The sequence below is a fragment of the Macrosteles quadrilineatus genome, unplaced genomic scaffold, assembly GCF_028750875.1.
Source record: "Macrosteles quadrilineatus isolate MER2022 unplaced genomic scaffold, UCM_ALF_1.0 Scaffold_9__3_contigs__length_116548681, whole genome shotgun sequence".
Classification (NCBI taxonomy): Eukaryota; Metazoa; Arthropoda; class Insecta; order Hemiptera; family Cicadellidae; genus Macrosteles; species Macrosteles quadrilineatus.
Genome location: NW_026542602.1, coordinates 17,377,230 through 17,395,365, shown reverse-complemented (window position 1 = coordinate 17,395,365; position 18,136 = coordinate 17,377,230). Strand labels below are relative to the sequence as shown.

Genomic DNA, 18,136 nt, shown 5'->3' with positions numbered 1-18,136 from the left:
TTTGTAAAATAATCCAGCAATTCAATCACATCATTAAATATCAAACCCAGTAATGAATAATATTTCATATTTTATTAGGCCTATAATGTGTTATAGAATCGAATACATTCTAAAACAGATAATTCCCAACTATTGATAAGATCGATTAGGATAACTTTTTATTATGAAAAATTCATCATAGCAATCGATTTAAACCGGTTGAATCGAATATGATGGTTTGGCCATAGTATGTAATGAACGTTTTTTGCCAAATTTTGAAGTTTTTTTCATTTTTTTAGCATAGTTTCCATTGTTATGCTAACTTATAGTTTTACCCTAAAATTACCCTAAATCTACTATTACCCTAAACTTTACCCTAAGACCAGTAAATTACCCTAAAAAAGGGTAATTACCCTAAAAGTGGCAACACTGAGACCACGGGATACACCGGTTCTCACGAGCGACATGTCCATTGTCCACGGACTAGATGAAAATATCGATATCAAAACCACTCGGATCCATCACTGGTGTACAATGAGAACAAAGGGAAGAATGCGAGCTGCAGCGCGCACTGAGCTATAATTCTAACTGGAGGTAGCACTGAATGTCAAAGATGCGTGTCGCCAGCCGCCATGTTTGCGTGAGGTGTGAGTTATAAGAAGCCATGTTATTGGATAAGAAAACTCACTGCTATACCAACCTAGTTATAGAAGCCTTGTTATTGCTATGATAAGAAAACTCGCTGCTATACCAACCTAACAAAATCAGCGACACGCTTTTGACAGACTTCTGCCATGGCAGTGCTACCTCCAGTCATTTTAGCTCAGTGGCAGCGCGACTACCCGATCGCTCGTGTGAACGCTCCCATAAGGCTACATGTACTGCTAAGCCACTAGAGCGGGTGACTGGGTAGCTGCCATGAGTGACTGGGAATCGGGGCCCGACTATGTTTTGGGACACCAAGCTCGAACGTGGCTAGCTACAGTTCGGCCAAAACTACTGTGCGCGTGGACGGGTTGCTATACTAGCCGAACTAAAACATACGGGTACCGGCTATTAGCAGTGCTAGGGGTAGTGGCGAGTGAAAGGAGTGAGTAGCAAGACACAAATGTTTTCACAAAAGTACCCCCGCCAACCCCCTCGCCTAGACTCAACCAGATCTGGTCGCGCGCACAGAAACTTTGTCGTGTGAACCGGCCTTACTGTCAATAAGACTAGGACACTATTGGTTCTAATTAAAAGCTTTTAAGAGTTAATATTTTCTATTTTAAATCTTGTAATTGTTGCAGCAATGGGGGGTTGCACTATTGTTAGCAAATCTCCCATAGGGAATAAGCTATTACCGTATCTCATGGTAGGACCTGGACCCGGGACACGAGTTCGAGTTCGCGAACCAGCATGATCACGGGGTTTTTCATGGGAACGGGGTTTTATAGGTTTTTCTAGTTTTTCATACTCACAAAACATGAAATTTCCCAATTTCTCTATAGACCATTTTAACTCTTTCAGGCACAGTGTTACATTTATGTAACGGACTTTTTGACTTCTTTGCTGCACGGTGTTACATCTTTGTAACGCAAGACATTTTATTTTTTGTAAACGAGACTACTAGCGCTATGCATCTGGAAACTTTAAATGTTAGTACTATGGACCTTTGCTAGGTGGCAGCACCATCCATTTGTTTACATTCTGACAAATAACTCATAGAAAACAGCTGTTCCTGGTGATAGACTCGTGCCCAAGATCCCGTCTTTATTTTTATGCAAATGGAAGATATTATGTTGTTATTGATTATATAATCCCTATGCTGTTTTGTAATGTACTGTTATAATAGCGTCCCTTGTAATAGTTTAGTCATAAAATCAGTAAACTAGAATGTATTTTGAGTTTTCATAGTGTGTTACTCAAATGTAACACCATGCAGCTCAGCGTTTCAAATATATCTATCCATGAATTTTTATAAATAATATGACATTATAAATAGGTTTGTCATATTTTTGGCTCGATATTGATAGTTTTTCTTGTGTCAATACAATTTTGGATAAAGTTTGGGCATATTGGAACATTTTTTATTGATACCCGCCTTTAAATTTATGTTTATATTACTTAAATATAAATTGGCCTTTATGTTACTTTGTTGTGGCTAAGTAACTTTTACATTTTATAATTTTTTTTTACATTTATCATTGTGTGAATTTTCTTTTACTACATTTATTCAGGTCTCTATATGATGTATTGACGCTTTATATTGTATATGTGTAAAATATATACTTTCTTATATTATAATTTGCATTTGTATTTATGATATCCCCAAAGAAACCCTCTAAATTGGTTTGTAATATTTAGGGGATTCAATAAAATATGTTCAATTTGCTGCACGGTGTTACATATGTGTAACTCCCTTTTATCACTAAGTGATAACAAAAAAAAATTGTAATTTATTTTTTTAGGACTTTATATAGTTCTAAACACAAATCATAAAGTATTAACAAACATTTCAACAAAAAATTTTCCGTGCCGGTTGGGGTCACCCAACACCAGTATTTTCCGTGCTGCAAAGAGTTAAAGAGCTTAAAAATCAAATAATTTAGTATTTTAAAGTGTTTTTGTATGGTTATTGGTTTTGGATAAAATGCAAGAAATTGTCAACTTAAAATTACCATGTTATTCTTATGGAGAATAAGTAAATAACTTTTGTTGTTGTAGTTTGCTTGTTCATGTATATATTTTGATCTAGCTTGTAAAATCTATTTCTTTTATACTAAGCTATTAATTTTTTACTAAAAATGCACTTTATTACCCTCCCTGTAGCAGCAAACCTAGGTAATCATTATACCTAATGTTATTAAGGCAAATGGAAATTGGCTTAGTCTGCAGGTTTGCTGTGGTAGGGGTATTTTTATAATTATCAATTCACATTAATTTTAATTAAAACCGGTTTCATGGCTAAATTTAATTTTCTGTTTTTTATGGTGTTTTAAGGGAAAATAATATAAGTTACAATACCTTTTGAACCGTAATGTTTAAGGAAATGGTATTTGTACCAATTTGTTCAGAATTTAAAGGACCATAACATTCTAATTGTAATCAAAACTGGTTTTTTTCTAAAATCAGATTTTTTAAATGAGAAAATAATATAAGTCACAATAAATTTTGAATCGTAAATTTTGCGGAAATGGTATTTGTACAATTTTGTTAACCAAGTGTTGTAAAACTATTTAAGTTGGAGGAAAATAAAACTTATACAAGAATTTGTGTACAAAAGCTTCTTTAATATAGAGAAATATACAAATCACAATTAAAATACTGAAAAGTATAGTTTCCTTTCAGAAAGTATACATAGTTTTATACTGACATACTACGCTGTCAGGCGATCGTACTACAATATAACTTCACACGTTAATTTACAATTATTATGTATATTAGTGTTCTTTGCTATTTATTACATACAAGACAATTGACCATTATTCACAAACTTTACAACTACAACAGACAAAATTACAAATTTGCTAAATTAACTCCTCCAACAGAAAAATTTGAAAAATAAAATGACAAAATTAACTGGCCACAGATTAACTATTCTTACAGATTAACTATATAGATTAATTATTCCCAGGAATCATACTTCATGTTTAAACACAAGACTCAAGAAACCGAGGATGATACAATTTATCGGAATAGTAAATTCGCAACTCAGGTTGTAAGTACACAACTGAAGTTATTGCTTGTTTTCAAATTAAAATAAAGAACTTAATAATTAAAAGGCAGCATTGGTTTGTTTGAAAGACACTATGTTATGGTGGAACGCTGTTTTAAAAATCGGCTTCTGTGGCAAAGACGTTCTCGCTTCTCTCATCCATCACTCCACTTTTCTTGTACTCTCCAACTCGTTTTTCAAAAAAGTTTGTCTTTCCTTCCAGTGAAATGTTTTCCATGAAGTCAAATGGGTTTTCTGAGTTGTAGACCTGCAAAGAACCAACATGATTTATTATTTGAAACAATTACTAAGTATTGTTTGTTACTTAATAAATAGAAAAATAAATATTTCATAAGTTAACCTAGCTTAAGTTAAACTAATTTAGTTTTTTTTAAGTACTCCAAAATTAGTCAAAGACAAATGATATTTAAGTGTAAAAAAATACTAAATTAACTTGAAAAAAAAAATCATCTTTTCAAGTTTTAAGTAAACTTATAACTCAAAATATACACTACGAACAAGACGTTAGGCCTAATGCATTGGTTTGTGAACAAAATAAGCAGCAATTCAAGCCATAAACTTGATGATAAACTTATTCAATCCATAAACTTGAACTTGTTGATACTGTTTCTTGTAAAACTATGGCCCTTAACAAATTTCCCAACTTTGTATTTAAACTAAGTGATATTTATAATACAACAGTAAAAAATCCAACTAAAGTGAAATATCTCACTAACCTTTGAGCACTTGAGTTCATAGAGAAGGCGGTCAGCCACGTACTCAATGTACTGCTTCATGAGGTCGCAGTTCATTCCGATGAGACTGACTGGAAGCGCAGCCGTGAGAAACTCCTGTTCTATGACCACAGCCTCCTTGACTATAGACTGTACTCGCTCCTCGGACGGCTTCTGAACCAGGTGCTTGAACATGAGGCAGGCAAAGTCGCAGTGCAAGCCCTGGAAATAAGTTTAATTAGATGTTATACATTCAAAATGAAAATGTATATATTTTTAGGTTGGCCTCTTTAACTTTGCCTTTGAAAGAAAAGGTAAGGGGAAAGTGGCATGGTACAAGACTTAAGTGTAGTGGTAAAATTTAGTCGCAGGCACTAGGACGTAAACCCCCTCTGCCACGCATTTGTAGCCTGTCCCACTAACTACTATTGAGGTAAAGACATACATTTTCCTAAACTTATTTAGTTAAATTTGTCCATAAACTGTAGGACAACAGATTGTAACACCCTGATAAAAAAACATTTAAAAAATGGATGAAATGTATATTTACAACACCCATATAAAATGTGAACTAAATTAACACCATTTCCACAGCTACAATTTAGATCAAAAAGAATAAGGTACAAACCTCATCACGAGAAATGAGTTCGTTGCTAAAGGTCAAACCAGGCATGAGCCCTCGTTTCTTCAGCCAAAAGATGGAAGCAAAGCTGCCGGAGAAGAAAATCCCTTCGACAGCTGCAAACGCGACAACTCGCTCACCGAACGTAGCCGTATCACTGGCAATCCACTGCAGAGCCCAGTCAGCTTTGCGCTTTACACAAGGCATTGTTTCGATTGCATTGAACAGAAACTCCCTAGAGCAAAAGAAATCATGAGAACCAGTAGCCTAATCAAATTTAGAACAGACAATGAAAATGTGAATTAGCTAAAACTGTGAGTTCAAAGCCAAAAGATATTTTTACCAAAAGATATAAAAAATGAATGTAATAGTAGGATGTTTCACTTTAAACTAAAGAAATTCCTAGTAGAAAAAGCAATTTACTCCTTTGAGGGATTTTACAATTTAAAATATTGTGAATAGACAATTCATTGTAGGCCTACTTGTACATTTTTGAATAAATTTATGAATACATTTATAATGTTTATGAATATCTGTACTGTAATGTCGCAAAAAGTTCCAAAAACCGGTGTTTTATTGGGAAATTAAAAATATGTAGGCAATAAAAATGACGTAGGATAGTTTTGAACTAGGTAAGTGATCATCTACTAAGGCAATAATAATTTAAAAAAAGAAAAAAATAGAAAAAGTCCTCCCATCCTCCACTTTGATATTTTTAAGTTGATTAACCAGCCAGAAAATTTACTTAATTAATTAATTATATGTTGAAACCGTCTAGTTTGACGCTAACTACAATATGTAATAAATATATACATTACTTCAGGAGTTTATTGTCTATGAACACGGGAGACAATGATATGTCCACTATGTCCAGACAAGCACCAGAAATTATCAGAATTTTGCTGCGATAAAAAGAAGACGATGATGTCTACATGAGCGTAGGAAACAATTAGGATTTGCTGCGATCACAGGAGACGATGAAGTCCATACAACTGTGGGAGAAGGTCAGAATTTTGCCAGAGACGTTATACATACAGGAACACAGGGGATAATCGGAATTTTTAATTGCTGCATAATTTTTTTCTTTACTGAAAAAACACCCCGTTACCCCAAAATTACCCAATGGAAGAGAGGGGTTATTAAAGTAACCAATTCATCTAGAAAATTTGGTAAAATTAAAAATAAGAATGGTATTGATATCGAGAATTGATAAATTTTGGTATCGACACATCATCACTAGTTATCAGTCAACAGGAAGGTTTAGTTGTGACAGTGTCTCTTCTTTAACTGCACTCACCTCTCCTTGGAGTCCTTGATGTACGTGTCGATCAGTAGACTGTACATTTCGGAGTGTATGTTCTCCATTGCGATCTGGAAGCCGTAGAAACATCTTGCTTCAGTAACCTGCACCTCCTGACTGAACCTACGGATCAAATTAGAACATTACAAATCCGTAGGTTAAAGATGTAACGTAAAGAACAAAGGCCAACGTGTCGTCTGGAGCAGGCTTACCTGACTTGACTAGGAGAGTCCACCCAAGCACAAGAAATATAACAACTTCCCAATATACACAACAGTTAGAATAATTTACTGTCCCTGACATAATCGTTAACTATGGAAGGTTTAGTTGGGAAGAGAGGTTTTGGTAGGAAAGGGATATAGTTTTTTTACTAGGAATTAAAAAATCTATGATCTTGATGGATACACTTGAATTACTTTTTCTAACCACTGCTACAAATCTGCAGATTAGATAAATTTAGAGACAATTTTTTAGATTTTTATATAAACTATCTTATGGTAAAAGGAGTTGGATCCATATCATGAATAGTTTAAATAATGCTGGCTAAACTAGAACTTAGATCACTGCTACAAAAAATAAAAATCATTGTTTTTACTGCAGAAAATTGCTTCTCCCCAATCCAACAGAGAGAGGATTGATAAATTCCCAAGTTCTAATAGTATTATTTCTTATTTTTTGGTGAAGTTGTAGGGAAAAAAATGAACTCAAATATTTTTGTGATTTATAAAGTTTTAAATTCCATTTTTTAGCCCCTGAACTGCTTAGTATAGACTAAAATAAAACATACCTCGTCTTGCAGTTCAAATAGTGTGTTTTTTTAATCCACTACATGTTTCGCCATGTTGGCATTTTCAAGTAGTACACAGAAACATTGAAACATTATACCATCCGAATTGGACTTGTCAACTTGTAGAAATTTATGTGTAAATTTATGTGTAAATGTAAATTTCTACAACTTGACAAGTCCAATTCGGATGGTATAATGTTTCAATGTTTCTGTGTACTACTTGAAAATGCCAACATGGCGAAACATGTAGTGGATTAAAAAAACACACTATTTGAACTGCAAGACGAGGTATGTTTTATTTTAGTCTATAAAGTTTTAGTGAAATTGCACTGAAACAATTTAACTTTATCACTACCATGTAAGCCTACCATAGAACCTATTACTACAGTTTTTTAACCTTTTGAAAAAAAAATGTTAGTGTAAACTCGGCGCTCAGCAACGGCACAGAGAAAAACTAATTTTCAGGCCCAATAATGTGGAGTGTTTGTGAGTATTAATGAAATATTAAGAGAGAAAAAAAAATTAAACCATGTTAACAAGAAGAACAGAAAGGAATATTTATTTTTACAATATTATTAATCATTTTAAAATCATCAGCTGTTCAAAACAGGCTAAAGAAAACTTAGGTGAAAGAACTGAACAAATACATCTAGACTGTAATAGTTTTTTAATAGAAAGTACATAAAATAAGTCTAACTAGGTGAACCCGTGTTAATTCGCAAGAATAATAAATTAGGATATTTTGAATGTTTGAATGAAAATTATTTGGTATTAAAGCTAATCAATGACAGAAAAATAAAGCTACATATAAAACATGTTTTAAATAATTAAGATAAATGTTTACAAAATCTCTTTAAAAACGACATTAGTTTTATGGATGGAACTTTCACCGTCAACAAATTGTTTCTCTGTTTCTGTACCTAATGAAAGCCCTTGTTGCGTCGAATATAACTTTTTGCACGACTGAGTGCAATATATAGTTGCCCATGCTGCGAGAAGACCGGTTTTGGGAGCTTCAGTGCAACCTTCATAAAGGTTTGTCCCTGACCTTTGTTTATCGTAATTGCATATACAACGCAGATAGGAAACTGGTATCGTGTGAGTTAAATGGGAAAACCATTAGGATTTTAGGTTTTTCATTAGCCTGTGTTCTAGTGTCCTTATTGAAAAGCCTCATTTCCCTAGAATGTGGTGATAAAATTAGTTTACAAAACCAAAAACACCATTTTGAACGATTTTGTTTCTACAAGGGTTAGGGAGCTGAAATTTTCCCAGAATATTTTCAAAACTTACTTTATTAACATTAAATGTGCAAGGTTTCAACATTTTTGGTGCATAAATGGGCAAGTAATATAAAATCAAATGTTTAAAGCTCTTCGTGGGACACCCTGTATACAAAATATGGTAGTGATGATTGATTTTGATTGAACACTTTCAAGCCCAATAAGAAAATGACAAGAATCTCAATGGTGTCCCTACTTATTAGCTATCAAAAATTCGGGCCAAGAAGTTTCTAAAAAGTACAACTGGAGTTAAAACGTATTTATTCGTTAATTCGCTAGTATTTATATAATCACATTTTCCCTTATAAATATGACTCTTCATAAGTATTCATCACTGCTTTTCTTACAATTATTTAAAATACTTATATCGTCTTCAATTTTCCTTAAGAATTTAGGAAATCAGAACTTGAATAGGCTATAATAGTTTAATTTTTATTTTTATTTTTGGTAAATGAAAATGCAACGGTTTTTCATTCAAAAACTAGTTTTGGATAGATACAGTTAGGTTTGGTTAGGGTAGATTACCTGACCTACCCTAACCAACAATTTTAAAGCTAATTGTAATTTGGTTTTATTCAGTAGACAATCACAACTGTCAACAACCCAAATTTGTGTCTCAACCATTAATCACAGAGGATAGGTCTATAAGATTATATAACAGTTGATGAAAAGTGTAAATTTTACAGCCAAATAAATGGAAAAGTGTAATTACCTCTCAACAAGGTTCTCGTTGACGATGCCATCAGAAGCTGCAAAGAAAGCAAGCACATGGGAGATAAAATGGCGTTCTCCTTCGTTCAGTTTCTCCCAATCGGGTATGTCCTGTAAAAATCATAATTTAGTTAGATATCATACTGCCAAAACTTACATGTTTGATAAATTATTATTATAAAATGGCACAGTGAGATTGTTTGAGACAGAACAATTCTTGGGATTTTACAATGCCGTTCTTTACACATAGAAGCGACATATACAATAAAAACTGGGACTAGGAATGATTAGCAATCAAAAAGTTTTTACTGCATAACTACTGATCGAACAAAGTATCTATTAACTAAACTGGATCATGTGTTAGGGGTCATGTTTGTGGTTACACAGATGTAACCTACACAATACAAACAACAAAAGGCTAAAATAAGTCTTTTTTAGACATGTTTAGGCTATAATATAAACTAAAAATAAATAATACATTACTACTATTTATGTTTCAGTACTTTAAAAAAAGATTCGCCGCTAGAAAACAACTTTAATAAATGGGAAGTTACGTTACATTATGTAATAAATCATTGAGTAAATCTTAATGGAGCGGCTTGCTGTTCAATGACTATCACTCACGTAATCTCCAAGATAAAAAGTGTAAATAAACAGATATGTTGTAATTTTGAATTGAAATGTGTGTTGTTATAATTATGTGTATTTTTACTATTGAAAAAAATATATGATAAAATATACCTAGAGCAGAGCTTATTGATATTTTATAAATATATATATTGACTAGCTGTACCCGCGGGCTTTGCCCCGTTTTACTTCATAAGTGAGCTCGTTCGCATGGTTCAATCACGTCCTGGTTGAAGGTTTAGGTTGGAGCTCCGATTTCGATGCGGTTCGATATATCGCTTATTAAATCCTTATTTCTAACATTGACTGTTTCTAATCAGCTGGCAACACAAATAGGTGCCCAAGAGTAAGTAGTCACTTCGATATGCTCCGCGCATTGAGAAATTAGTTCCGTCTATTTTCGCAATTTGTAGTGAATTCCGCGCCTTAAAAAATGTTTTAATGGTATTTTCTTGTTTATTAAGATCATAGGAATGATTTAAAAACGTTTAAAAGAAAAGTCTAGAAAGTTCAGAAATACCTTATGATTTTCTTGTTTACATTTTTCTTGTAAACAAAAAACTGTCATATGGCTACTTTAGTCCCATAAGCCTAATGTTAAAAATTGGAAATTTTAAGTTCGTTTTAAATTGCATTAGCATTATCTAATTGAAATTTGTTTGTTTAAAAACCATCTCTCTATTAGTCTAAGTAATTTTGTTAAGTTTGGCTGAAATGCGTTCAGCCGTTATTGAGTGATGTTTCTCTATTTGTTGCATTGAAGTTGATCCCAAAGGCGCTCACTTGCCTTCAGGGATAGTAGTACGTTTTCTGTGATTCAGGTTAGCTCGTTCGCTACGCTAACTCGCCTCCAGGTTGAAGTTCGTTCGCTACGCTCAATCACCTTTTGGTTGCAAATTAGCTGTCATAAATTAAAAAAAAAATAATAGTGCTGCACCCTGTTGGCAATCGTCGTAACTTTAATGCTATTGCACATCATAGAACAGAACCAACTTGTTTAATTGAAACAGCTGTTAAGATTCATTAATTCCATTTAAATATGAGTACTCATAAGGTTAACCTGGGAAACTCCCGAGCCACTGGGGCGGAGCCCGAGAGTCCGATCAGAATAAAAACTACTTAGTTTTCCTATTTAATGCCTAAAGAATCAGTGTACCAAATTTCAGCCTCCTAGGTAAATGGGAAGTGGGATTAGTGATGAGTGAGTGAGTCAGTCAGTCAGTCAGTCAGTGAGGGCTTTGCCTTTTATATATATAGATATGTAGGCCTATATATTGAGCAAAAATATTAATAATAATAAGAATTCTTTGTTTACTATTGGTACAGCAACTCGTTTTATCAATACTAGTGTACCTGTTGCTCGAATTCGAGCAATTGCGAAGTATTGCAGGCGTTATTTTAAAACTATAGTATAAGGTTTTGCTGTCAGACAATTAGTTATAGAGAGACACATTTTGTTAAACTTTAAAAAAACTAATCTTAAACTCTTAAAGTAAAGCAACTAATAATTGAAGATGAGTTGCAAATAATCTGCATTTATTTAAACAAACCTTATCTAAGTTTGTATAAGTTACCTTTGTAAGATCGACTTCTTCTGCCGTCCAGAATGAGGCCTCAGCCTTTTTGTACATAAGCCAGATATCATGATATTCGATGGGGAAAACCACGAACCTGCGCGGATTTTCTCGTAGCAAAGGCTCCAGCTGGGGGTCAAAGGCCGGCTCACTCGTGGCCAGCTTCTTAACAACCTGCATGACAACGCAACTTACTAGTTAAAACAATAACTACCAAGAAAAACTATGGGCCTACACCTTTCTTACAGCAATATTTAAACAACAATTCATCTTCTGTTTTGTTAACTTCACGACAAATGGCATTTAAGAGCACTGTAGTAAGTAGCCTGTGAGTAGTTACCTGCAAAAATATTTAGATTTGTTTATTTCACATGACTTAAACCTCCTGAAGAATTGGGGTGACTTCAAGTTTATGAGCCAGTCTTGTTTTAAATACTGGAAAAATAATTGAGATTTTTATCAGTGTTGTAAATATAATTGCTGTAACTAAAACCATTAGGGCATATGACTATTAAGAGGAATATTTTACAAATTAAGATACATTAATGTAGGCCTACAAATTAAAACATTTTGGGTCCATGTTTAAACTATTAAGGGTAGTGAGATATATTTTTTTATATTTAAAAATAATTGTCATAAGAAATATATTAAGTGTTTTACTTTTAGTATATTCTGGTTAATCAACCAATCAATTAACTTAAAATAATATAGGCCTATCTTGTTTGATTTAAGAACAATTGTTTTATTTCAATTTTTAGACATAAAGATGTATTTTGTTTGACATGACCAATGCAAATCTGTTTTTTTAACTTTGGTTGAATAAAGGAGTTATTGAGTTATAATAAAATCAATTCCTATTTAAGATAGGGACGCCACTATGTGCGTATTTTACCATGGTCTAAGTTAATTATGATTAAAACAGCCATTATGTGTGAGTTACGGTATTAACATATCAAAACTCTGAATAATGCCGAGGCTACCAAAGGCAAAATAGCCTTACATAATGTTATTACTTTAACTTGCCTAAATGGTCTCAATTTGCTTAGTGACAATAAGCTTTTTAAACATAAAAAATACAAGAGAAATATATTTCAATCACTCGTTAAAACCATTATCTTAATGCTGTGATAGACTATAAACAACGATACAAACGACAAAAAAACTGAGTACATTAAGATGTTAGGCCACCAGTTAAAACCTCTACATTTTCCACTTTAATAACACCATAGGTAAGGAGTTAAGGTTAAGTTTAGTAAATAAGATAAACGTCATTGCAGTTAGCTATAGGAGAATGTATGAAAGCTATGTTTCGGTATTGAACCCGATCGTTTTTAAAACAAAATTGTATTAAACATGTTTGAAAAACACATAACAACTTAAAAAACAAGTTGTATAGTGTAAATGCCGCTGGTTAAGTTTTGGTTGCAATATTATGAAATACATTTTGTCAAGGATGGATTCATTAATGCCCTTGGCTCCTTGTGGTGGCTTTTGTATGGCTCAGACAGAAGTAGGCCCGAATCAATATCTTAGGTAAGGGCTAGTCTACTGGAGCATTTTGATTTCAGATGCTAGTTAATAAATAGCATAACCTATGATACTTTAAGAAAAAAATAAAAACATGATTTATTGAGCTAAAATGTAAATTATTCATACACTTCCCAAACACAGCAAAAACTAATTAAGTTACATAACATCTTGTTAAAAAAATAGCTTTAACTTACTATGGAGTTATAATATTTACATAACTAAACAACAGAATTCCTTCCTAGATCATTTTGCTGACTAAATTTACTACAAATGCTGTAGGCTATAATATTTACCAAATGTACCTACCTAAAACTATACTAACAATATCTAACCTACAAACATCAGATGTAACTTGACATCTTTTTTTTATCTTGATTTAGTAAAAAAAATTCATGATAACTAAGAAACCAACTGAGGCAGGGTCACTGGATTGCATACTACCTTTTTCCTAAGATCTACATAAAACATGCGGTACAGTAACTTAAAAGAATGTAGACTGAACATTAAAATATGATTGTTAGTGTACTTGCTTTTAAATTAAAATACCCCCGCTGCAGCGAACCTGCACATAATACGCGAATTTACGTTTACCTGATTGGAGTTCCCCTCAAATTTATTTCCCTAAGGAAATAAATAAATAAATTTTGCTGAATTTATTTCCTCGAAGGTATTTTCCAAAAATTCTCCCTGAGGAATATCATTTCATCCGGTTTTTTATTTCAACTTTTAACACTTGGAATCAAATTTGGGGGGTGTCTACCAGTCGATCACGCAAAATTTCAGTGACTTCGGGTGGGGGGGGGGGGGGGGGGGGACAACGCACACAATAAAGAAAATGCACAACCTTTGGAACCAAAATCAAATTCTCTTCTATGAACATGTGATAGTCAAGCATGTACAATATTTTGTGCTGTAACAATTTGAGCTGGTTGCCTGCTCCTAAAATATTTTCACTCTCACTGATTATGTACAGTATAATGAATTTTATCATTGACTGTAGCATGGGACAAAACAAAAGACAGGCCTAGAGAACTTATGTCAACAAGGCCTGATTTTTTTCTGTGACTTTTGAGACCTTACAAAAACAGTGAAAATTTGTTTCTTTTCAGTGACTTCCATGAACCCTTAATAAAATCAGTGACTTTTTCCATGATTTCCGTGACCGGTAGGGGCGGTAGGCACCCTGTAATATGCTGTGACTTAATATGGCTTTAGTGAGTCGGTGGCTCAGTCGGTAGCGTCGCAGACTTCGGGCCCAAGGCAGCGATGTCGTGGGTTCGGATCCTGGTCACTGCCGATAACATTTTATCAGTACAGTTCACCTTTGTACTGTACCGGCTCACTCCTTGCTTTGCTGTAAATGATCCACGCACGGGCGCATAGTCTATGTGGACGGGCAAATGCAAGGTTAAAAGAGGCCGCCAACCTCTTTAAAAAAAAAAAAAAAAAAAAAAATATCCTATAACTTAATTTGCTAAAGACCTAGGTTACTATTACCAAAAGGCAGCCTCGGCCAACACAGCAGACCATATCGGAATTAAACATGACGGAATTAAACCGCCTAAAAATAGTCTTTCTGGAGGATTAAGGACAGCTGAGTCCAGTTTCAATCAAAACATCAATTTCAGAATAATAGGGAAGCACTCTACTGTAACCCCTCTTAACCTTGAAGCTATGTTTGTAAAAATATAACTATAAAGGTTACTTACAGTCTTTGCAATCCTGTAAATTGAGCACTACGGCCATTTTGGAGATAACTCCATCGTCGGGTGCGTAGTCATCATACACTAATCTGAACTATTTACATTTTTTACGTGGTTTCTACATTTTCATTGCGTCAAAGTTTAATAAATAGTACATACAATACAAAACACGGACACGACACAAAAACATTAAGGCGCGTGGACGGCTAAAAACTGGCGACCGACTGTCAAAGCATTAAACTTAGCAAAATTTACAGACAAAATCAAAACTGTTCTAGCAGAAAAAGCATGACTATAATAATGGTACTATACCTCGTCAAGTAATCCAAATGTTGTTTGAGGTTAACAACCTACATGTTTCGCCGTAAATACGGCATCGTCAGGGTTACAAAAACGAAGACATCGATGTCACACGCACACAATAAATACACGAATACGAACATTTAATTACGGAAAGACAAAGTAAACATTTAATTGACATTGATAGGCCTATCACACGCACACGACACGGACGGTCCCGGCGCAGGTAATAGACTGCAGTCTCAGACTCCTTCCTCGTTGTTGTCCATGTTATCAGTAGAGTAGGACAAAGGTCAGGTGGCCGGTTATTTTGGTGAATTAGCACATTGAAAATAGAGTGTGACTGGAACTGCAGTTTTTCGTTTGAGGATATGTCCACTGGCAGTGTTGTCGTGGTACAATTTGTAAATTTCAAACTCCTCTAACGTGTTTAGTTTAGAAACATGTAGGTTGTTAACCTCAAACAACATTTGGATTACTTGACGAGGTATACCATTATTATAGTCATATAAAGTAATCCAGGGGCCATCAACATGGAATTTAATAGAAAAAGCATATTACACTCTCAAGGAATTTTTCAATGACTCCTGGTAACAGACACCCGTTCTCTAATCAACCTCTCCTAACATAAACAGTTCCACCATGTTGTAGCTTTTGTAGGGGTATCTTCCTGGCTAAATCTTAGGTTTTAGCGAATTTCCCATATAGGGAATAAGCTATTACCGTAGTACTCACGGTAAGACCTGGACCCGGGACCGATTTTTTTTTTCGTTTTGAGGTCCCTAGAGGTCAAAAACACCATCCGTTCAAATTCATATATATATATATTTATATATATATTTATATATATTACTAAGCAAATCAAAATACCACAGTACCCTAAAAACATTTTATTTTATATTACTTACATGTTTCGGACATTAATGCCATGATCACAGTATAGTATATAATATATATAGTATATAGGTTATATACTATACTGTGATCATGGCATTAATGTCCGAAACATGTAAGTAATATAAAATAAAATGTTTTTAGGGTACTGTGGTATTTTGATTTGCTTAGTAACATTTAAAGTAGCCCTCATTGATGTATACAATAACAAAATTTATATATATATATATATATATATATATATGTGTCCGTTAGCGCGATAACTCGAGCAAAAATGATCCGATTTTGATGAAATTTGGTACAAACGTGTAAACCTACGTTTATTCGAACGAGTTCGCGAACCAGCATGATCGGACCATGGGAACGGGGGTTTATGGGGGCTGTTATGGGGTAAAAATGGGTTTTTCCCATTTTTGACCCAAAAAACATAAAATTTTGCAATTTCTTTCGAAACTATTTTGTAGAGCTTAAAAAAACAAATAATTTAGTATATTGAAGCGTTATAATGCGCCTAATGGTTACGGAGAAAATTCCAAAAAATTGTAAATTTAAAATTCCCATGTTATTCTTATGGAGAATAAGTAAACTGTTGTAGTTTGCTTGTTTATAAACATATTTTGCCCAAATTTGGAAAATGTTTTTATTTCTTACTAACTATTAACATTTTACATAAAAAACACTTTTACCCTCCCTGTTGCAGCAAACCTAAGTATGTTTTAAACTGATTCTATTTAAATAGGGAATAAATGTGATAATTTTAAGGAGACATTTTAGTGTAAATCCATTCAGGGAAATGGAAATTCGCTTAGTCTGCAGGTTTGCTGCGGCGGGGGTATTTTATATATTTAGAATTCCTTATTTATTAGAAACCTTGACAATGTACCTGCCTGTGTATTACGTTTGTAATAATTGAATCAGATGTTATGTGCAATAAAGAATTGTCATTTGTCGTACAATAAAAAAGTGTTGTTGAAGTAACTTAGTTAAATCACCCTATTAAGTTTAATAACAATGTACAATAAATGCGCTCATCGCCTGAACAAATTCATTACGGCCTGGATGAGAAGAAATGGGTAGGCTGTGCAGCCTAGTGGTGAGGGTAAGGTAAGAGAGGTTTGGGTTAATCCCCTACCCGAGCAACAAGAGTTTAGAATTAATTGAACTTGGTACTTTCGTATTATACGGGAGGCAACCCTTAGCCTATACAGCGTGTTACAGCAGTTAGGTTACCATGATTTTGTATGACTCTTCTGGTATCGTTTGATTCATAAAAAAACAAGAAAAGTCCTACAAACATATTTAGGCCCTACCTACTTTGTATGGTTGCCATTTCACCGAAAAGTATTAAAGTATGCCTACTCCGTGCAATAAGAAAGTATATTGAACTTTCCTAAAATCAACACTAAGGCCTATATTTGGCGACTTTTAATAACTAAGTTAGGCCTAATAAGAATGGCGCCCATTCTGTAACTTACTAGGCCTAGGTGGTAACACAATGAGAGTATGGACAAGGAGCACTTGAAAGAATGAAGATAGAAGTACAAGATGACAACCAAGGTGCGAAGCTTACTACGAACGGGCTTACTACTGTACAAGTAACTTAGGCTATGTTAAATAAATCAGAAACCACAAAAGTTAGGGCCTATAGACCAGGACACTTGATTACAAAACTACAACTTTCCTAGGCTACTTACATTGGTTTTGTCTGTCTTAATAATGTTTGTGGTGTCTCTCAGGGCAAGACTGGCCACACTCTTACTAGGACTGAAGGTTGGGTCCACCTGAAACAATGCAAAGTATGGTATTTAAGTTTACAGCATTAAAAAAGTAATATTGCTAGACTTGAATCTTTTTGACTTAATTTGCCATTCCTTTCTGCTCAACTACGTACCTTCTTTGTTGAGAGAGGCATTTCACAGTCTTCTGTTAGATTAGCATTTTCCTTGTTGGGGATGTACATTTCAACAGTAGCGTTTGGCATGATTTTGTAAGTATAATTAACGAAGGATGTAATAGTAAGAAAAAGAAACTAGATGAAAAGGAACTGTTAGTTTTGGTAGCTAAATTATTAAACTAATGGTGCATACAACGTGTCGTTGATGCCAATGGAATATGAAATGAAACGATGAAAGAAAGAAAACTAGTAGAGGGAAAATAACATAAACATGTCCGTGTCCTTCACGAATAAGAATAGGCTAGCCCCAATTACAAAAAAAAATAACTTACACCTTAGTTGATTTTTAATTGTAAGAATTGAAGATTTAAGTTTAAACATCTTATATAGATGAATAAAAAAAATTTTAAGTTTTCAATAAATAAAACTAGTAATAATTGTTTTCTAGACGTTAATTTGTTCGATAAATATTTTCAGCGGCAAATTCAAACATGGCATTTT

General features: G+C 33.8%; 1 protein-coding gene across 1 annotated transcript; it reads right to left on the bottom strand.

The window, feature by feature from the left end:
- Window positions 1–3,230: 3,230 nt before the first annotated feature.
- LOC129003837 (ribonucleoside-diphosphate reductase subunit M2 B-like) lies at window positions 3,231–17,927 on the bottom strand. Its single transcript, XM_054432161.1, has 8 exons — window positions 17,633–17,927; window positions 17,436–17,522; window positions 11,315–11,488; window positions 9,115–9,224; window positions 6,330–6,455; window positions 5,039–5,267; window positions 4,414–4,632; window positions 3,231–3,944 (listed from the first exon to the last, which is right to left on the bottom strand). Exons 1-8 carry the CDS (start codon window positions 17,720–17,722, stop codon window positions 3,792–3,794), a joined length of 1,188 nt encoding a protein of 395 aa, XP_054288136.1. The 5' UTR covers window positions 17,723–17,927; the 3' UTR covers window positions 3,231–3,791.
- Window positions 17,928–18,136: the final 209 nt, after the last annotated feature.